General features: G+C 37.1%; 1 protein-coding gene across 3 annotated transcripts in view; it reads left to right on the top strand.

The window, feature by feature from the left end:
• Nucleotides 1–22,811, top strand: part of GMPS (guanine monophosphate synthase) — a 69,840-nt gene that overhangs the window by 4,050 nt on the left and 42,979 nt on the right. For all 3 annotated transcript variants that reach the window (XM_029940004.1, XM_029940005.1, XM_029940006.1), the window contains exon 2: nt 20,477–20,658. In XM_029940004.1, coding sequence (XP_029795864.1) covers nt 20,477–20,658 — 182 coding nt within the window. The remainder of the gene's footprint in view (nt 1–20,476; nt 20,659–22,811) is intronic.

The raw sequence follows: 22,811 nt of genomic DNA, 5'->3' as shown, positions 1-22,811 counted from the left end.
AGGAGTTAATATAATGTTATTTAATTAAGTTAAGATCTTATTTAATAATGTATTTAAAACCTTTTTACAACTACTTGATGTCATGAATAGTAGATAGGTCAAGTATGAGACATAGTATTTTCTGTTTTACTGAGGCAGGATTATCAGAATATTGTTCTTTGGATTACATCGTTTCCCACTTTTTTTTTTTTTTTTTACTCCTTTTTATCTAAGCCTCAGACTCTTGGAGTAGAGGTGGGACGGCCCTATCACTTTTCCTGAGATGTCGACTAGGGTATATTGTACTGTGTTTTTTAAGTTGATTGCATGTGATATAGAATCTTTAGTGACACCTAATGTTAAACTTAAAAAAAAATTTTTTTAATGTTTATTATTGAGACAGAAACAGAGCATGAGCAAGGGAGGGGCAGAGAGAGAGGGAGACACAGAATCCGAAGCAGGCTCTAGGCTCTGAGCTGTCGGCACAGAGCCCAATGCAGGGCTCGAACCCATGAACTGTGAGATCATGTCCTGAGCCGAAGTCGGACGCTTACCCAACTGAGCCACCCAGGCTCCCCTAATGTTAAACTTGTAAATTTGGCATTTTTAAATTTAAGTTTTTGAATTGAGTTGTAAGATGATGAGTTTTTTTTTTTTTTAACCTGGGACGCATTGGGTATTAAACAACTATCCTTTTATGATAATCCCTTATATAGTACATTTTTTTTGAAAGGTCAAAGATGATTATTTTTGGCCTCAGATTTTATTCAGATATTCAAGAAGATACACATCTAGAATGTAAGAGCTGTTACAAAAGGAGTAGTTTTTATTATTTCCTGTTGTTTGACGTGGAAGGTTTGAAGGCTTGGAGGATTTTGAAATTCCTCCAGGAACGTCAAATAGCCTTGTCTTTAGCTGGGCCAACTTGTTTCTTAAGGTAGATAATTGTCTTTTAAGAAGTTTTTAAAAATGTAGACTTGTCCTATACTCATTCAAATGTATCTGATACTTTTCAAAAGGGTATTTAATGAATTACATTTCACAGGATGCTGTTTGAAGTAAAGAATTATTTGCTATACAGAATAATAAAATTTATCTCTATTATGGTGCTTAAGTTGTCTTCATGTTTCCTTCTAACTTAAACTCTGTTAGATGCTCAAGATGAGTAAAGTCCTCAGGGATAAAACGTAATTCTGAAGCACTTTGTGAATCAACAGAAAAGTAGTTTCATAGAAATTTGAATATTTGTATAGCATATATAATTCTGGGTTGTGTAGAATAGGAAGCTGTTTTTTTCATGCATTTTGTAGAATAGAGACATTTCTGTATTTGCTTCAGAATCACAGTGGTTCAAAACACACAGCCCTACTATAGTAATAATGTGATATTAGTTTGTTTTATTATTGATGGACTCTTGCCATGGCTTCAGGTTCATGGTTTGAAGATTAAGGACATGATTGTATAGTTATGTCTGTACATTCCCTGATATAGGCCATTATAATATGATAGGAAGTAAGGTGTTTGGTTATAGTAGTGTGACCATGTATTCTCTTTGTCTAAACCGGGGCACATAAGGACATAAAAGAACATAAAAGAAGTTCCTGAAAATAAATCTGTAATTGCTGTAAATGGAATATTAACAAATAATTTTGGATTTATGCAATATAGTAAATGGCAAAACTGTAGCAAGAGTGCTCGGATTACTGTCTCCAAACATTATGCGCAGGATCACATGATGTCTCCTTTTGCATATACTTTACAAACACCTGATTCACATTTCCCACCGACCTAGCTGATGGTGGCCTGCAGGTTTGGAGCATTTTGCAAGCTGCACAGTGGCTGTGTGGCACGCACTCAAAACTGGACAGAGTTAGCTACCCCTTGTTGCCATTGTCCAAGTGTATTTCATTTTATCGGAAAGGGATTAGGAAGTGGGTTATCAGTGGTTGGCTTTCAGATTGAACCTGAAGTTAGACCTGTTTATTGCATCTGCACTCTATGCAGAACTAGATAAAACCATGTCCGAAGGTGGGAATATGAAAGTATAATAAACCCATCCTATGTTACTTAAATGTAGTTATTCATAGCGTATGTGTAAAAATGAAGACTATGAAGTAAATGTTAAGCTGGGTGGGATGTTGGAGTAACAGGTGTAAATTAGGATCGTTCTGGGCAAACTGGGCCATATGGTCACTTCAGTTACAGAGCACATATTGTTCTAAGTCTGGATCTTGATTTCTCCAATGACAGGTATTTAAAATTTGGCTAAAATTTAATCCTTATGTATATATTAGAATAATTCTTTAACATTTTTTATTATTTATTATTTTTTTTAAACTTTTTTTTAAAAATTTTTAATTTATTTTTGAGAGACAGAGAGAGACAGTGTGAACAGGGGAGGGTCAGAGAGAGAGGGAGACATAGAATCTGAAGCAGGCTCCAGGCTCTGAGCTGTCAGCACAGAGTCTGTCGCGGGGCTCGAACCCACAAACCGTGAGATCATGACCTGAGCAGAAGCCAGACACTCTACCGACTGAGCCACCCACGCGCCTTCTTATTTATTATTGAGACAGAGAAACAGCATGAGTGGGAGAGAGGCAGAGAGGGGGGAGACACAATCTGAAGCAGGCTCTGGGCTCTGAGCTGTCAGCACAGAGCCCGATGTGGGGCTTAAACCCACAAACTGTGAGATCGTAACCTGAGCCAAAGTTGGACGCCTAACTGACTGAGCCATCCAGGTACCCCTAGAATAATTACTTCTGAGTTAATACTTATGTTAAGAGAGTTATGAAATTCTTAAAAATAGTGTCAAATTGCTTGTTTCCTAAAAGATGAGAACCAGCAGTGTTGAAACTGACCAACAGGTAAAATAATCTGCTCTAAAGTACCATAACAGGTTTCTCAAACTTTTAAAGCTGCCTGGACTCGCAAACTTCTGTTATTCATGTTTGTCGCCAGGAGAATAGAATCCTTTTTGTCTCTTAAAACTTATAAATCACCCTTACCTTGTCTGCAATTTGGAGAACTAGTCTTAGTAGTTCTTATCCTCTGAGTCTCATTGTGAATATAAATTTAAGACTCTAGAATTCTAAAATGCTGCTTTGGACAAATTTTGGATGAACAATCCCTAATTAATTTGAGAAAGTTAGATGAATATAAAAATACAGCTAAATCATTGTTTTGATATGTTTATTGTAATAGTGAAACTTTTTATGTTGTAATTTTTCCTCCTTTAACATTTTATGAAAAATTTTCAAGCCGACAAGTTAGAAGAAATTTTAGTCACCATTTAGGCATATACCTAGATTTTTACTCAGTTTTCTTAAGACAGCTTTATTGAGATATAATTCACATACCATAAATTTGTGCCAATATTAAGGGCACAATTCAGTGGCTTTTAGTATATTCACAGATTCGTATGACTGTCACCACAGTTTTAGAACATGCTCATCACCCTTGAAAGAAATCCTGTACCTTTTAGCAGTCAGTCCCCCCTTTCCCCATCTGCCTTTCTCTCCCAACCCTAGACAACTGCTAATCTTTTTTGTCTCTGTAGAGTTGCCTTTCTGAACTTTTTATATGACTAGCATCTTAAAATATGTAGTCTTTTATGACTGGCTTCTTTTACTTTGTGTAATGCCTTCAAAGTTCATCTGTCTTGTAGCAGGGTTAAGTACCTTACTCTTTTTTGTTACCAAATAATGATCCATTGTTTGGATATACCACCTTTTATTCATTCATCAGTTGACGGACACTGGGTTTTTTACACTTGGGATATTATGGATAACGGTGGTGTGACTATTCTGTATAAGTGTTTCTGTAGACATATGTTTTCATTTCTTTTAGATGTATAGGAGGGGTGGAATTGCTGGGTTATATAGTAATTCTGTGTCTAACCATTTGGTGAACTGTCAGACTGTTTTCCAAAGTGGCTACAGTATTTTCCATTTTCTGTGAGTACAGCATGAGGTTCTAACTTCCCCACATTTTTGCCATCACTTGCCTTTTTGATTATAGCCATTGTAGTGGGTGTGAACTGGTATCTTATTATGATTTGCATTTCCCTAATGACTGATGATGGTTGAACGAGCTTATTATCCATGTGTATATTTTCTTTGGAAAAATGTCTGTTAAGGATCATTTGCCTGTTTTTGAAAGTAGGTTACTTGTCATTTTACTGAGTTGTAAGAGTTCTTTTAGTGACAAGTCTCTTATCAGAAATATGCTTTGCAGATATTTTCTGCATCCTTTGGGTTTTTACTCTTAATGGTGTCTTCTGATGAATAAAAGCTTATAATTTTGATAGGTTCAACTTACTTATTTCCTCTTGTCTCTTTTTTGGTATCTCACCTAAGGAGCATTTCCTTTTTTTTTTTCCTTCAAGGTTCTATTTAAATTCCAGTTAGTTAACATATGGTATAATACTAGTTTTGGGAGTAGAATTTAGTAATTGGTCACTTACACCGGTGCTCATCACAACAAATGCCCTACTTAAACTTAATACCCATCACCCATTTAGCCCGTTCCCCCTCCCCCTCCCCTCCAGCGACCCTCAGTTTGTTCTCTACAGTTTGGTCTTTGATGGTTTGCCTTCTAAGGAGCATTTCCTAATGATCTTGAGACTTGTAAAATTGTCTGTTTTCTTCTAAAAGCTTTGTAGCTTTAGCTCTTATATTTAGGTCTTTGATCTGTTTTGTTATGAGACCCTAAGTTATAATTTGGTGGAACATTTTCATATTGTTGCATTTTTGTCATGAACTGTGAAATCTGTTCCTTCCAACTCCAACATCTGACTGGTTGAAATAAGATACCAGATTTATAGCATTAGCCTGAAAAAATAGCTTTTTAAAAAAGTAATTAAAGGTAGTAAGGAATAAAAGTATAAACTTTTAATGGATGGTTAATTGGATGCTTAATCCACTTAATGGATTTAACGTGATAGATTTTTGGTTTTATAATGGAGTGGTTGGCTCTTAGATTTGACTGAATGTTGGCCTTGTTTTTGACACCATAGCAGAACTTGACCATCTGGTTTCCCCCTGAGGCTGAGGGTAAACAGTTGCTTATTGTAGCACTGTTTTTCAGTTTGTGGAGACAAATGGTTTGAAAAGGTCACTAATAGGCGTTTTGTTTTGCTTGTTTTTATTGAGGCAAATGTACATAGTCTAAGCACACTTATCTTTAAGTGTACAGTTTGAATTTTTTAAAAGTTTATTTATTTTGCGAGAGAGCGAGCACAAGCAGGAGAGTGGCAGAGAGAGAGGAAGAGACAATCCCAGGCAAGCTCTGCACCAAACATGAGATCATGACCTGAGCTGAAATCAAGAGCTGAGTGCTTGCTTTACTGACTGAGCCACCTCGGTGTTCCACTGTACAGTTTGAATCTTGACATATATATATGTACACACACACACCTCCATATAACTACTTCTCCAATCAAGATCTATGGGGGCATGTGGGTGGCTCAGTTGGTTAAGCATCCGACTTAGGCTAGGGTCATGATCTCATGGTTCATGAGTTTGAGCCCCACATCGGGCTCTGCACTGTCAGAGCCCACTTGGGATTCTCTCTCTCCCTCTTTCTCTTTCCCTTCCCATTGGTGCTCTCTATCTCAAAATAAATAAACTTTAAAAAAAAAACAACATTTCTATCACTCACAAGTTCCTTTGTGCCCCTTTGACAGTTAATCCCTCCACTCTTGGAGCAGCAACCACTGTTCCCCTTTTTATAACCACACATTAGTTTTGTCTGCTTTTGAATTTTATATAAGTGGAGTTGTATAGTGATTTTGGCGTTTTTCATAATATTTTTGAGATTTGTCTCTGTTGTGTTAGTAGTTCATTTTTATCGTTGCATAGTATTCCACTGTGTGGATATACCAGAATTTGTTTATCCATCCACATGTTGATGGCCGTGTGTTCTGTTTCCAGTTTTTATGGACATAGATTTAGATGTTCATTACTCTTGGATAAATACTTAGGAGTGGAATTGTTGGGTCAGAGGAGAGCCCCTAATAAGTTTTGCTATTTTCTGTTTTGTACAGTTTAAAATGTTTAGGTTATAATAAGTTACTCAATGTCTGAAAGAGATAAACTTTTGGATAGTAAAACAAACTTTAAAAAAACTGCATCATAAAATTGTATTCATAAGGGTATTTTCAAAAGTACCTTATTCAGCTGTAGTTTAATGGAATAGTATGTGGTTTGTGGGCAAAGAGGGTACTTATACATTAGCTTCATAAACATGTAACAGAAATGAACCACTTCTTTGATAATAGCAATCTGAATTTTTAATTATTAAAAATTTTTTGTTTTATTTGTTTTTGAGAGAGAGAGAGAGAGAGAGAGAGAGAGAGAGAGAGACAGCGTGAGCAGGGGAGGGTCAGAGAGAGGAGGAGATACAGATGCTGAAGAGAGCTCCAGGCTCTGAACTAGCCGTCAGCACAGAGCCCAACGCGGGGCTTGAACCTACGGACTGTGAGATCATGACCTGAGCCAAAGTTGGATGCTTAACCTACTGAGCCTCCCAGGCACTGTGCAATCTGAATTTTAAATTCAAAAATAATTTGATAATAAAGTTGATGAAAATAGAATTGGAAGCACTTGGAATTTAATAAAGCTGGGTTATTTTTGTTTTTATTATTTATTTATTTAAAGCTTATTTTAACAGAGGCAGAGACAGCATAAGTGGCGGGGGGGGTGGTGCAGAGACTGGGGAGGGGAGAGAGAATCCCAAGCTGGCCAGCGCAGAGCCCTACACAGGGCTCGAACCATGAGATCATAATCTGAACCAAAACCAAGAGTCCAATGCTTAACCAACAGAGCCACTGAGGTGCCCCCTTCTTCTTTTTAAATGCAGCCTTTCGGATTGGTGCCCTACCTCCATATAAAAACTATTTTCAGGGGTACCTGGGTGGTTCCTGTGGTTGAGTGGTTAAGCATTGGACTTTGGCTCAGGTCATGATCTCACGGTTAGTGGGTTTGAGCCCTGCGTCAGCTCAGAGCCTGGAGCCTGTTTTGGATTCTGTGTCTCCCTCTCTGTCTGACCCTACCCTGCTCACACTGTTTCTTTCTGTCTCTCAAAAATAAATAAATGTTAAAACACCACCACCACCACCACCATTTTCGGGAGTTTGATGAGAAAATTTCTATCAGTTTGTGAGGCATATAAACCTGGTATGGAAAATCTTGTATTCACCAGGCCTACCTCTCCAGAGATTAATTAATAGTGCCTCTAAGTGGTTCCTCTTCCCTAATGTCTTTCCTTCATTAGTTACCCCCTTAAAAAAAAGTATGCATGGGGCGCCTGGGTGGCTCAGTCACTTAAGCATTTGGCTTTGGCTCAGGTCATGATCTCGTGGTTCGTGGGTTTGAGCCTATGTCGGGCTCTGTGCTGGTGGCTAGCTTCGAGCCTTGAGCCTGTTTCAGATTCTGTGTCTCCCTCTCTCTCTGACCCTCCCCTGATTGCGCTGTCTCTCTCTCTCTCTCAAAAAAAAAAATTAGTATGCATTTATGTTTTAAATTTACAAAGCTAGAAAATCAGTATAATGTGTATTTTTTTAAGTTTATTTATTTTGAGAGAGACAGTGCAAGTGGGAGAGGGGCAGAGGAAGCATCCCGAGCAGCTTCCGCACTGCAGGCACAGAACTCAGGAAGCTATGAAGTCATGGCCTGAGCTAAAACCAAGATTCAGATGCTTAACCAGCTGAGCCACCCAGGTGCTTCCATTGTAATGTATATCTTAAAGACAGGGTCACAGAAAGGTAAGCATGATGAGAGCCATTTTGTATAATTTTGCCCTGTGTTCTTATGTATTTTTGCTATATATGGCCAGGCAAAGCAGGATCATAGTATGTTATTGTTTTAGAATCTGCCGGGGATGCTTTAGTGTTAGTTTTTACGTAAAATTTCACTTTAGGTGGTAGTAAACCTTTTCAGAAGGATGTATGATGCAGATTTATTGCTGATGAGTTTGTGGGTCAGCTCAGCATTGTTGAGCTCTACTACTTTCATCCTTCTCCTAAATCAAGATGTCTTATGGCATGGCATTCTCACTTCTGCCCTCATTACTTAAGCCAAAACAAGTCTCATGGTTGAGCCCAATGTCAAGAGTGAGGAAACATAGTCTTCATCCTAAAACACGATGATGAACTGCAAAGTCACGTGAGAAACAGCATGGATGTACGGAATAGTGAAGACCTAGGGCCAGTAATACAGTCAGTTACATATAGAATATTAAAAACCTGCGTAAGTAGAGCAATGAGTATAAAGTCCCTATCTAGCTGAAGAGTTTATAACTGGTCAGTATTTCTTCATGTATTTTTACTTAGTGCCTCACAGTAAAAGTTACATATTCTTTATTTTGTATGTTGTTTAATCAGTTGATTCAGGGATTGCCAACATAACCATTAATTATCAAGGTTTTCATTTATCTTTGACTTAATGATTTTAAGAACCAACAGTTCAGTGCTTCTCACAGATCTGCTGTAAAGAACCAGTTAAGTTTTCAACCCACTAATGCTGCTAATGCAGTAAATTTACAGAGAAATGAAATTTAAAAATCTAAGACCTCATACATAAAGACCACCAATTTTTATTGTAGACTTAGCAGAAATAAAATTATTTTATCAACTTGTTATATAAGCATATGAATGCTTACATGGAGCTTAGGTAGAACTACGTCTCTTTTGTTATGAACTGGTCACAATTTGCAGATCACCACTGGTACCCTTTTGTGAACCACAATAGCTTAGATCCTTTATTTTACTAGGGATTGTAAAATGGTGATGCTCTAATTGTTTTACCTGGAATTCTTTAAAAAAATTTAAAGAAATTTTTTAATGTTTATTTACTTTTGAGAGAGAGAGAGAACGAGCAGAAGAGGGGCAGAGAGAGAGGGAGACAGAATCCAAAACAGGCTCCAGGCTCTGAGCTGTCAGCACAGAGCCCAATGTAGGGCTTGAACTCACAGGGTGTGAGATCATGACTTGGGCCAAAGTAGGACACTCAACTGACTCAGCCACTCAGGTGCCCCTAAAACATTAAAAAAAATTTTTGTGGGTGGGGGGAGCACTCGAGCGAGTGGGGGAGGGGCAGAGAGAGATGGAGACAAAGAATCTGAACAGGCTCCAGGCTCTGAGCTGTCAGCACAGGTGACACTGGGGCTCAAACTCATGAACCAAACTATGAGATCATGACCTGAGCCAAAGACGGACACTCAACTGACTGAGCCACCCAGGTGCCCCTTACCTGGAATTCTTTTATAAAGAACTCTCTCATTAACTATATGGTCACTTGTGGTAGAGTTCATACTGGAAAGGCAGAATGCATGCTTGATTCCTTCCCATTACTTTGACCAAATTTGTTAATAGTTTTTTCAAGTTTTATTATTTGTAATAAAGCGTACGCCAGGCACATACTAAAGTAGAAAGGGCCACATACAGAAGGGGGATTGTGTTTATGAAGTATAATAGAAGCATCTTGAAAAATGGACCATGTGCTAAATAAATACCTGTGAAATTGTGACATCTGCTTAAACTTCACGAAACATTTTTTATCTTAAAAAAATATAGATTCTTTCTAAGCTAAAATTTTTAAAGGTGTTTTAGGAGTAATTATGCAAGGGACAAAATTGAATGTCTTCACAAACTCAGTATGAAGAGATAGCTTTTTGATTATCTTTCATCTGTAAATAAACAGCATTATCTTGAGGTCCTCAGAAGAGAGACAGTGAAATTTGAGGATAAATATGTATTATTTCTTTTTTTTTTTTTTTAGTGTTTATTTTTGAGACAGTATGAGTGGAGGAGGGGCAGAAAGAGAGAGAGAGAGAGAGAGAGAGAGAGAGAGAGAGAGAGAGAGAGAGAGAGAGAGAGAAGGAATCTGAAACCGGCTTCAGGCTCTTCGCTGTCAGCACAACCTGACTTGGGGCTTGAACTCTGGAATGGTGAGATCATGAGCTAGGTCAAAGTCGGTCACTTCGGGCTGAGCCCCTGGTTTTTAAATATTTCTTTTTCTTTGTTTACATCTTTGCAAAGAACCTTTGGTGCTTGGTTGTGTGAATAGGTACACACATATCACCTGAAATCACCTTCAGAAGAAGTACTTTATGTTACCATGATTGATCTGAGTCACAATAAGAGTGCAGAATAGGTAGGAAAAACTAAGGGTCAGTATGAAGAAAAAAATCTGTGAGGAGGATGAGCAAGTAAACATGGTTCAGAACTTTTCCTTTCACTATTTTAATAGTATGAGAACAATTGTTACTGAATGTTGTCTACCTTTTGGAAATAGTTTGGAGCTGATTCATAGTGGCTTAGATTTATCTAGAGATAACCTTGTTCGTCTCTCAGCTGGCTAATCTCCAACACTGAATGGAAAAACTGTAATAATACTTTAAAGGATTTAAAAATCATGAGGTAAATAATAATCTCTGATTTTCATCAACATTGCAAGTTTTCTTATTTGATTTAGTACTGGTTACATAAGTATAGTTTATCTGTCAGGTAAAATTGCCATAGCTTTCTGAAAAGACTTCTTTTAGGATAATTGAAATCCAAGGGGAAGTAATTAATGATTTCAAAGGGTTTAAACATTGGTATTAGAAATTATAATGTTGGAATAAATTTTTATTTCCCTGCAGATTAGTGAGACAGAGAATATAGGCTTTTGGTTTTATTTTCTTACTCAGTGTTCATATGTATAAATGAAATCCATTAGATCTGTATTTAGTTTATCTGAGAAGATGAATTTCCTCAATCATTCCTGTGGTTAGGGTTTATATATGGGAGTCTGACAGTGTTTAAGTGGACGCTGGAAGTAGTATTAGAGTCCAAACTAACCTGCTTTTTATTTTTTAATTCATTGATTTTAAGTAGTTCATTCAGACTGTGTTTGTTATGTTTAGCGGTGTTGCCCTGGAACTTGAAAGGAGCTGTTGGCACCATAAATAAAGGGTGGAAGAGGATTTGCAATGATTTTGAAGAATCCAGAGATATAGTTGATTATTCAAAAGAAGATGAAGTTCGGGTCAGAAGTGCAAATTGATTCAGTAAAGGAGAAAAAAATAAAAACCATATGGAGATGGTTGTGGCTTGGTTCTTATCTGACATGTAGAAATAAAGAAGGAGTAATGAATATACATAGTAAATGCTTGAAATTTCATTAGGGAAAAGAATTTTCTCAGTATATGAAATCATTAGCAAACCAAGAGCAGAGTAAACTGCTAAGACAAAAAGTTTATGTCACTAGGGCCTTGTATTTCCCAGACTTGTTGAACACTGAAAGCTTAAAAAATGTAGTAATTTATTGAGGGAATTCCAGTAGAAGCTTATAAATTACATAGATTAAATGAGATAGAGAAAAATGAACTCCAGTGAACTGAGTGATCATAATTTTTGTTCATGATGATTAATACCCTAAACATGTGAAATTCTTAGATAAATAGAAGAAAGCCATTAATCATAATTTAAGCAACATGAAGCAGTAGAAGCTTGGTAAGCATTCCATATACAAGTAAATGTAAATGCACTATCCTGTATTATTATATTGGGATGTCTCAGGACTTGTAGATTTTTCTCAGGTGTAAAGCCATTTCCTGAGGGCGTTTTATACATTTGTTACATAAAATGAACTGCTTAATTATCACCTGTATTCAATAATTGCACCTAGAACTTTTTATATATGTCATTAGAGATTTTTTAGAGGTTTTTTTTTTGAGAATCCTATAGCACTTACATACAGATGAAAATATATGTTTATGAAATAAGTTAGTTTTAGTATTGCTAAACTTTCTTCATGTTCAGTCCGATTCTTCTAAGAAATTACTTTTTGACTTGAGTTGTCCAGGAGTTCTTTTTCCACACATCTTACATGCCATCGAGAATTTTGATAATTCAGCATTTCTTGAGAGTGCTCAGTTACGCCTGGGATTTTTTTCAAGGCCATTGACAACTCATTTTGCAAGTTTTAATGCTAGTAGTACTTCCTTGATCTTACCAGAAGATGTCAATGGAAGTTTTTCAGGTAATAACCAGGAATAACCAGGACTCAGTCCTTCTTCAGATGGTTTTTAAATGTTTTGCAGCCTGAAATGTTAAGGGGTTGAACTTGTCCAAAGCTACTACTAGGAGTAACAAGCCACTGCACTTTCCAGGGGCCTTACTCAAGTGTTTCTAGAAAACATAGAGCATGATGTACTTGGTGAGTTACATAAAACTCCAAAATGTCTATGCTAGATTAATTTCAGCCAAGCTCAGCTGTATTTTTTTGCTGAATCCTTGGGGCATCTTTCTGCCTGAAGGAAATTGTCTAAGAGACTCGAGGGAATCTCTTTGCCTTAAGGGATTTTATGTCAAATTGTACATAACTATGACCAAGGCAGTGACAGCTGTGTCATTGAGCTAATGCAAAATTTAAGATATTTTGTGATTTTTCCAGATGTCTGGCTTTTGTTTGGCATGTCTGAGATGGATTTATCCATGCTGGGATTTTTCAGCCAAAGAAGACATGGTGTATACCACTCTGTGGGACAATAGAGAGTTTAAAGAATAGGTCAAGACCTTGGTTATAGGGCTCAGAAGGTATTTTGGACTTAATTGACCTTTATTCTAAAGGAAAGTCACTGTAGGATTTTAAGCAGGGGGAGGACTAAAATCTGAGTTTTTTCCTTTCAAGCACGCAGGCTTGTTAACCACCTGATCAAAGTCAGTATCACCAGTAATGGAACAAAATGACATTGTGTCCTTGCCACTGTGCTCTATCAGGAAGAGGCATGATTACATCATCATTGTACGATTGTTGCCAAAAAATGTTTATCTGGAATCTAATCATGGGCAACACGTAGATCCTGCTTGGGGCATGTTCCACAAAAAGCTGGCCTGAACTTTAAAAAAATGTCACTGTCATAAAGGATCATAAAAAGGTGAATAGATAAATAGTTCTAGATTATAGAGGACAATGACATGAGAATGTGAGTGCGAAGTTTGTGGCTTTAGATAGGGTTCTGGAATTTTTTTTAAAAAAGCCATATAAGACATTATTGGGTGACATTTGGGGAAATTTGTGTGTAGATACTATCAGTTTTAAATTTCTTGGGTGTGATAATATAGCAGTTATGTGTAGTTATGTAGGAGAATGTCCCTGGCAGGAAGTACATGCTGAAAAGTTTGTTTTTTGCTTTTTAATGTTTTTTATTTATTTTTGAGAGAGAGAGAGAGAGAGAGAGAGAGAGAGAGAGAGAGAGAGCGAGCGAGCGAGCGCGAGCGAGCGCGAGAGCAGGGGAGGGTCAGAGAGAGAGGGAGACACAGAATCCAAAGACAGACTCCAGGCACTGAGCTGTCAGCACAGAGCCTGACCGGGGCTCAGACCCGTGAACCGTGAGATCATGACCTGAGCCGGAGCCAACTGAGCCACCCAGGCACCCCTGAAAAGTTTTTTGGGAGAGAAATGTCTATAATTTTTTTCCAGCAGTTCAGGGGAAGAAGTATATATAGATACAAATAATGCAAATGTGGCAAAATGTTACTAATTGTTGAATTAAGTGGTGAGTGGTGTTTTATTGTGCCATAGTTTGGGTTTTTTTTAAATTTTAAGTTTATCTTAACACCCAGTGTGGGGCTTGAATTGATGACCCTGAGATCAAGAGTTGCATGCTTCTTTGAGTTGGACAAGTGCCCCTGTGCCATATTTGCATCCTTTCTGTAGGTTTAAAGTTTTTCAAAAAGAAAAGGAAGGAGGGTAGAACAAGCCTATGATAAAGTCAAGAGCTAGAAGGTCTCTTTGATTTAACCCTTTAGTTGTAGGATCAAACTTAATCAGTGTTGTATGTGAGGTGATGGCTTCTTATCAAAGACTTCAGTGAAGTCTCTTGACATTTCTAAAGTACCTAAGGTGTTGGATAACTTTGTGAAGATGAAGTACAATTTTTCCAGAGTATAGGTGTAATGAGATTAAATAAGTAAATATGCTCAAACTTCCAGTAGCCGTTTGGTAATGAAAGGATTATTCTGGATAGTGGAGTATCCCAGATGACTAAAATGTGTGTGTATGTGTGTGTGTGGGGGGGGTAAAATCTCTTTAACCCTAAAACTTTTTTTTGGCAACTGAAGGCTGTCAGCATAGAGCCAGACGTGGGGCTCAAACTGAAGAACTGTGAGATCATGACCTCAGCTGAAGTTGGACGCGTAACTGACTGAGTCATCCAGGGGCCCCCTAAAATGTCTTTTTGAAGTGCGACTACCTGAATAAGTTTAGTACTTAAAAAATCCTGTTTCCAAAATCATTTATATGGTATAATACTACTTTTCTCAGGTATCAGTGGAACATTATTTCATTCATGAAAGCAATCTTTCTAAAGTATTAGGTACCAAAATATTAAAAAATAAAATGAAGGGTGTTTTCCAAAAATACCATGCATATTTACCTACTTTTCCTTCTGTAGTGCTGATAGTTTTGGGATTTGAAAAGGCCTACATTTACATTCTGCTTTTGCCATTGTTTCCCTACGCAAGTGACATAGTATCTAAGTCTCATTCTTCAATCTGTAAAATAGAAACGCATATCATTGTGAATAAGAAAACATGTAAAAGCACATGAACTACTAGATGTGAAGGAAATGCTAATTCCCTTTTTTTATTAAAAAAATCTTTTATTTTAAAATAAAACATGGGCACATAAAACTACATACAACAAATGTATAGTTGAATGAATTATATAAATCATGTGTGCTTTTTATTCAAAATACTGAGTTTTTTCCTTTAAAGTCATATAATTTGATAAGCATATATGTTCATACAGAGCAGATTATCATGGCTCCTTTGCAAAGATGACACAAATTTGTGAAGCATTCCAAATTTTTCCATTTGCAACGATGTGAATGGAGCTAGAGAGTATTATGCTAAGCAAACTAATCAGAGAAAAACAAATACCATATGATTCACTCATAGATGGAATTTAAGGAACAAAACAGAGGAGCAAAAGGGAACAAAAAGAGAGGCAAACTGAGAGACAGACTCTTAACTATAGAGAACAAACAGATGGTTGCCAGCGGGGAGGTAGGTGGGGGATGGATGAAATAGGTGCAGAGATTAAGGAGTGCACTTATGATAATAAGCACTGTGTGCTGTACGGAAGTGTTGAATCGCTATATTGTATGCCTGAAGTGAATGTTACATTGTACATGAACTTAGTTTAAATAAAAAAAAAGTATGTGTTGAGATTGTTCATTCTTGGTTCAGAGTCTAATTTTGATTCATATTCTTTTATGCCCTGTATAATTTTCTTAATATTTTTTATTTCATTTAGAAAGAGTACTTTCCAGGGGTCCCTGGATTACTCAGTCAGTGAAGCTTCAAACTGCTTAGTCATGATCTCATGATTTGTGAGTTCAAGCTCAGCATTGGCCTTTCTGCTGTCAGGGAGGAGCCAGCCTCAGATCCTCTGTCTGTCTCTCTGTGCCCCTTCCCTGCTCTCTCTGCTTCTGTTTCAAAAGTAAACATTTAAAAAATATTTAAAAAAATTAGTACTTTCCAGTTTTGATCTGTGTTTCTTTTAGGCTTACTCTTATAGGGATGTTTTATTCTTTATTCTCTTTTTTACTTTCAGTAACTTTGTATGGGATTTGACTTGTATAGTTTCTGTTTTTCTTTCATGTGAATTTAATTTCCCAGAGTTTTTAGAAGGAATCTTGGTTCATATAGCTTCTGTAACTTTATAGAGCTCCTTCTTCCGTTAAAATTATGGCAGCTTGTTTTCTCGGGAGTCCTTGCTCTGATCCCTCTCACTGCTTTAGTTTGGCCCTTCTATTTTCCTTCCTCCTCATCCTGCCTAATCTCAATTCTGCTCCCAGCAGTTGCTCCTCATTCATGAACCTTGTCCTATAAGGGAGCACTGGCCAATTAGTTTAGAAGGGTCATGGGTATTAAATTCCTTCCACTCCTTTAAGCCTTCACCTTGGGTCTCCTGCTACCCACACACTCTCAGATGGAGTCTGCACACCTCCCAGTGCAGCTGCTGCTCCTGAATTGGCCCTGTGCTTTCACCTTGTTGACTATTCCGGAATTCTCCTGTTCTGAAGTTCTTCACTGAAGCTACATTGTTTCCCATACACATGCTGTAACATCAGAGTTTGTGACTGTTGTAGTTTGTTCCCACAAGCTTGTATTTTGGGGTTCTTGGGGGAATAGGTTGTCATTTTCTGTTTAGTTTTTCTACCTAGTTCAGTGATACATGGGAATTCAGGAAGATACAAAAATGATACCATCTCTTCTCTTATGAGACTCTCTAGACTTTTTTGTCTTAATGTTAAATTAGGGTACTGATATGATTTGGTTTTTTCCTTAGTATTGTTTTATTTATGTTTTAAAAGATGTCATCATAATAAAAGGATAGACCTCAGGTGAGTTGAGAGGGGTATTAACCTTTGAGGCTTTTGTATTTACCTTTTAATAGGTTTTACAAATAGGCATAATAAATTTTTCTGTTCTGTAGTGTTGAATTTCATTTATCTGTACTATTGATGTGACTGGCATCTTCATTTCTCATTAGGGTCCTTTTTATAATCTGTTAAGTTTTAGAAGTTTAATTATCAAACTTTACAAATCTATGTGAAGCAGGAGTAAATAGAGTCAAGGTTTTGAGGGAAAGGAACTTTTGCTTTCATTGCTGGTGATCTTCTTGCTTTCCCTGAAGCTTTATGCTGGATATAGACAAATTGATATCTGAGGTAGAAAGAAATGAGGCAAGGATTTGGCATTTGCTCAGTGGTCTCTGATATCATATGATTGAATGTTTTCAAAAGTTGATAGGAAAACAGTGTACATTTTTCTTTTAAAATGCATTTAGGTAAAAATTAGTTGATTTAAAGAAGTACAGACAGTCCTCACTGTATAATAGTAAAACAACCATAAAAATGATTGTGCAAGCTGAAATCATGCAAAAGCAATTTTAATCAGTGGGGAGATTACAGTGGTTTGTGACCTTTAAAATATTTTGTCAAAACATTAATTTTACTGTTATAGAAGTATAGAGAAATAAAATACTGAAACTGCTGTTTAGTAGAACTGAAAACATTAGACACAGTGAGAATGTTTTCTTTGTAAAATACTGATTAAGAGTATTTTAAACAGTGCTTCTCTTTGCATCTTTTCTATGCCTTGTTGACCTTCAACATTTTACCCTTTACAACTTAGAAATGTCATGAAATGTCTCCAAGCGTTTCTTTAATGTGAAGTATTTTCCTTGGGTCCCTTTCTCTGGTACATTGTCATCTTTTTCATCACAGTCTCTTTCCTCATCAATGTTGGTAAGCCCACGTTCACCAAGTTCCTCTGGTCGCATATCTCACCCAGAGGCACTCACACCACAGCAGCGCCAGCACTGCCAAGAGCAGTAATTTCTCCCACAGCTTCATTTACGTTGAATTCATATTTCACTTCCATTGTACCACTTTGCACTTCTTTACCACACTTTTTTTTTTTAACGTTTATTTATTTATTTATTTTGTTGGGGGGGGTGCAGAGAGAGAAGGCGAGAAGAAAGAGAATCCAAAGCAGGCTTTGCACTCCCGGTATGGAATCTGGTGCAGGGCTTGAACCCATGAACCATGAGATCATGATCTGAGCCAAAACCAAAAATCAGACACTGAACCCACTGAGCCACGAAGGCGCCCCTGCTGTACTTTCATCTTTATTAGTCAGTCCCCTCTTTGGATTATCCTTAGGAGTAAAATGTCATGTGGATTTATCACTGAGCAACAAGGAGGTAACACAACTGTACTCTAGCTGTTTCATTTTACAGTGACCAGTTGCCAATAAACTTTAAAAGAAGGGACATATTGGTCACTCATCATGTTTGTTCTTTATGTGATAACTTGTGGATTGAAGAGCTGGCAATGAAGTTTGTATTTTGTGTAATTACTCACAGTTAATATATGGTAACTGAAATTTGAGCCATGTTGTTGCAGACTGGTGTTAGTTAACTGAAATTTGGTATAAACAATTGTGACTGACATTCGTGCATGTCTGATTCATGTGAAGGGAGAACTCTGCAATGTAAGAAAACAGGTTTTACTTGGATTTTGTAAATTATGACTGTGGTAAGGGGATTGAAATCTGAGAAATTTACATAAAAACAAAGTGGTCATTCAAAATCACTTTCTACTCTTCACAAAAATTAGGTTAAGAGAAGGGGACAGAGGATCCAAAGTGGACTCTGTGCTGACAGCAGATGATCAACCATGGGGCTTGAACTCATGAACTGTGAGGTCATGACCTCAGCCAAAGTTGGATGCTCAGCCAACTGAGCCACTCAGGTGCCCCATTTAAGATTAACGAATTTTAGACAGACTCTTTAAAAAAGTTTTTTTGATCTTTATTTATATTTGAGATGGGGGGAGGGTGTGGGGAGGGGGAGAGACAGAGTGCGAGTGCAAGCATGAAACGGGGAGGGACAGTGAGAGGGAGAGTCAGAGGACCTGAAGTGGGCTCCATACTGACACAGTGAGCCTGACGAGGGGCTTGAACCCACAAACCATGAGATCATGACCTGAGCCGAAGTCTGACACTCAACCAACTGAGCCACCCAGGCGCCCCATTTAGACAAATTCTTTAAAGAGTAGTGTGTATGCACCCGCATGTATATAGTCTAAGGACAAAGGTCTGAAAGGAAAAAGTTTTAGAATTTCTTTTACTCTAGTGTATTCTATAAACTTTTTGTGATCTGATTTTTCTACATTGTTAGTATTCATATGATTAAACTATTCATTTTTGTGATCTGAATAATCCTTTCTGGCCCATGGTTTGTTCCTTCTCACAAATCCTTTATAGATGGCTGTGATTGTTGTCTTTTTCATTACTGCAGCGGAAATGTTGGTGAAATTGTGAGGTCTGCATTTATTTTTTTCACATAAATGGAGAGGGAAGAGGGATGGAAAGGATTACAGAAGTGTCTGAAGGACTGGCTTATACTTTTTTATGTGCAAATTTTACAACCGGAGGGGGGAAAACTCCAAAAATGTTTATTATAAACCTTTAAAACATACTGAAGCGTTATAAGAAAAATTTTATTAATTTTAAAATTTAAGAGAGCAAGCATGCAGGCAGGGGAGGGGCAGAGAGAAAGAAAGAGAGAACCCCAAGTAGGCTCTGCACTTTGGAGTGTGTTGTGGGACTTGATCTCAGGAACCGTGAGATCATGACCTGAGCTGAAATCAGGAGTTGGATACTTAACCATCTGAGCCCAGGAAATAAGATTTTGAATCACTGTAGCTCATTACTCAGATACATTACTCTGTTAATATTTTTGTGTAAATCTGTCCATATAATGTCTATATGTCCTTTTTCATACATGCACATACATTCTTTTACATGATAAAATATTTTAAAGTGGGATTAAAAAAACATTTTAATATGCTTCCTACAAGTGGATTTCCAGAGTACAGGTTTTAAAGTCTTTTTCTTATGTGAAATACCAAATCAGAATAGAGACTAGACTAAAACGAACAGTGTGTGCGTGCTTTATCATCTAACTTCAATGATTTTAGTGCATAGGCAGTCTTGTTTCGTCCATACCCACCTACTCCTGCATTATTTGAAGCCAGTTCCAGGTAACTATTTCAGCATATATAGTTAAAAATTTTACATTTTGCCAGATTGCTTTCTAGAAAAGTGTAATCGGTGTATACTTGACAGACATAAGATTAAAAAACTTAAAATTATTTTAATGTTAATGGTTAGATGCACAAATAGAGCATTTCCTCAGGTAATACAAAAAATCCTGATGAAGTGAGTTTGAGCATGCTGTATCTGGCAGCAAACTTTCAGTTCCTCATCAGAAAATCCCTCATAGGAATGCTGTGTCTGTTAGATAGGGTGACCATTTAATTATTGTTCAAGCTAGGATGCTTTTAAGATTCAAAGAAGGCATTCTTAGTAATAATGCCAGTGTAACAAGCATAAACCAGAGCTATATTTTGGCACAACTGGGTTATGTACTCACCCTGTTAGATAATACACTTAATACATTTACACATAAAGTGATTATATCAGGTAGTCAGTGGTAGCTTCTGTTAAAGTGTGTATATGTGCCATGTACGGATATGTTTAACAATACTCCCTTAAAATTTTTTTTAATGTTAGAGAGAGAGAGAGGGAGAGAGAGAGAGAGAGAAAGAGAAAGAAAAAGAGAAAGAGAGAGAAGGGGGGAGGGGCAAAAAGAGCAGGATACAGAATCTGAAGCAGGCTCTAGGCTCTGAGCTATCAGTGCAGAACCCAGTGTGGAGCTTGAACTCAAGAACCGTCAGATGACCCGAGCCAAAGTCAGATGTTTAACCACCTGAGCCACCTAGGCGACCTTAAAAATCCCTTTAAAAGAAGTGCTTTGAATTGGTAACTCAAAGTCCTAAGTTTTTTGTTTCTGTTTTTGGAGCTGACAGTGACCACTATTTTTTAAAGTAACTCTACTTTTCATAATTAAGCAGACATTTGTCTTAATATTTTCAGCTGGAGAATGCTGGAGGAGACCTTAAGGATGGCTGCCACCACTATGAAGGAGCTGTTGTCATTCTGGATGCTGGTGCCCAGTACGGGAAAGTCATAGACCGAAGAGTGCGAGAACTGTTCGTGCAGTCGGAAATCTTCCCCTTGGAAACACCAGCATTTGCTATAAAAGAGCAAGGATTCCGGTAGACTTTTCACTTAAGTTTTCTAAGGAGATTGAGCTTAGATTGTAGGAGATTTTTATTAATTTGTTTGGGCAGTGAATTTTTTAAATGAATATAAGACATGCAGTGCTTTTACAAGAAATTTTCCATCATTCTGACTTTAAAAAAGTTAAAGGAAATTTTTTTGAAAAACCATATTTGTATTTTATTTTTATTTTTAAGGTTTATTTTTGAGAGAGAGTGTGCAGAGGTAGAGGAGGGACAGAGAGAAGGGGACAGAGGATCCAAAGCTGACTCCAAGCTGTTAGCACAGAGCCCAATGTGGGGCTTGAACGCACAAACCGTGAGATCATGACTCGAGCTGAAGTCAGATGCTTGACTGAGCCACCCAGATGCCCCAAAGATTGCCTAATTTTAATTGCACAGTTACAAGAGCTTTTCATTTGAATATTTTATATTTTATAGGATTTTTGGGTTATACTTGAATTTGGCTATTATGGTCATTTTTTTTTTTTTATTCATCCCAGAGAATTTGAGCCAAAGGAATGTATACAGTGGCTGGAATACCTAAATGAGAAGAATTCTGTGTCCAATGAATCTCTCTTGCTTCCTATTCCTAAAGACTAAGTTTCTAAAATATGAAGATTTCTCAAGTCTAATACAAGGTCTGATTCAATAGCTTACATGCTTAGAACTAGTCAAATTGACAGTCAACTTCTCTATAGTCTCTTCCTTTAACAATTTCTGGTTAATGCTATGCCTTTTCTCATGTAATTAATGTTTTTTTCCCTTATTAAGTTGTTGCCAGAAGCAAGCAACTGCAATTTGTATCCTTAATCGGCTCTAAAACATTAATGCTAGGATTCCTATAAAATATAAGATGTCCAATTTTTCTTAAAAAAATTTTTTCCGTGAGAGAAATGTTTAACTTTTAAAGACTTCATAGACATGTTATTCTTGTGATTTTTATTTCTGAAATAGAATAAATTGGACATCAGAAAAGACAGGTTTAAATTTAACTCTGTACTAGTCTTAGAATACAGTTAAAAATAGTAATCTCTTTTAAACTGTAGAATTTTTAGAGTAAGAAGGGACCCTTGAGTTTATCAAATGGAACTGTTTCTTATTTGCCAGTGAGAACCAGTTTTAGGGAATCAAAAAATGGTGATTCCCTAAATCATATCTAAGTGTCATATCTAACTAAGCGCTTCATTCCCTTTACCCAAAACAAACAAAAAATCTCTAGCAAACTAACCTAGGCTGAATGTTTAAAAATATGGTAGCCAAATACTTGGCAATAGAATGTTAATTGTTGTTCCTGCCCCTGATCATAAACAATTTCTAGGTGTTGCTTGTGTCTAGAGGTTCTTTCTGTGTAGGAATATAGGAACTATAACACTGTGGCTTTGATTACTGTAATCCTTTCTGCTGAGAGATCTATTTGATCACCCTTTTCCTAGAATGTTAGTATTGTGACAGTATTGTAACCTTTTTGTTTTTGGAATCTTGACCTGCTTAATACATAAAATTTGTATATGGAATGCCTTATGGCTTATTAGGCTTTGTAATTGCAAGTTAGTTTCAAAATAATTGCAGGGTAGAACTAGAAGGCTCAGAATGAGTGATTAGCTCTTCTTGAGAGTTATTGAGATAAGAATTTTTGTAATTGGCTTAAGTACTCCTTGAGTTTCATCTCGACTAAGTCCATTGCCTTTTATTTTTAATAGTATTAAGAATCTTAACAGTCCTGGAGCGCCTGGGTGGCTCAGTCTGTTGGTTAAGTGGCCAACTTTGGCTCAGGCCATGATCTCAGCTTACGAAGTTTTGAGTCCTGTATTGGGCTCTGTGCTGACAGCTCAGAGCCTGGAGCCTGCTTCAGATTCTGTGTGTTCCTCTCTCTCTCTCTGCTTCTCCACCTCTTCTCTACTTCTCCCCTCCCAGCCCCCCACCCCCGCTAACAGTCTGTCTCTTTCTCTCAAAATAAATAAATGTGGAAAAAAAAAAAAATCTTATAGTCCTGAGTTGTTTAGTAGATTATTGAAGGATGCTGGGCAATCCCATGGTGGTTATATATTATAAAATTAAGTATAACCTACTGTAATTTTAGAGGTCTTGAATATGAATATGAGCAGGGGAGGGGCAGAGAGCAAGGGAGACACAGAATCTTAAGCAGG

Source organism: Suricata suricatta, chromosome 5 (genome assembly GCF_006229205.1).
Source record: "Suricata suricatta isolate VVHF042 chromosome 5, meerkat_22Aug2017_6uvM2_HiC, whole genome shotgun sequence".
Classification (NCBI taxonomy): Eukaryota; Metazoa; Chordata; class Mammalia; order Carnivora; family Herpestidae; genus Suricata; species Suricata suricatta.
This window is presented reverse-complemented; position numbering and strand designations above follow the sequence as displayed.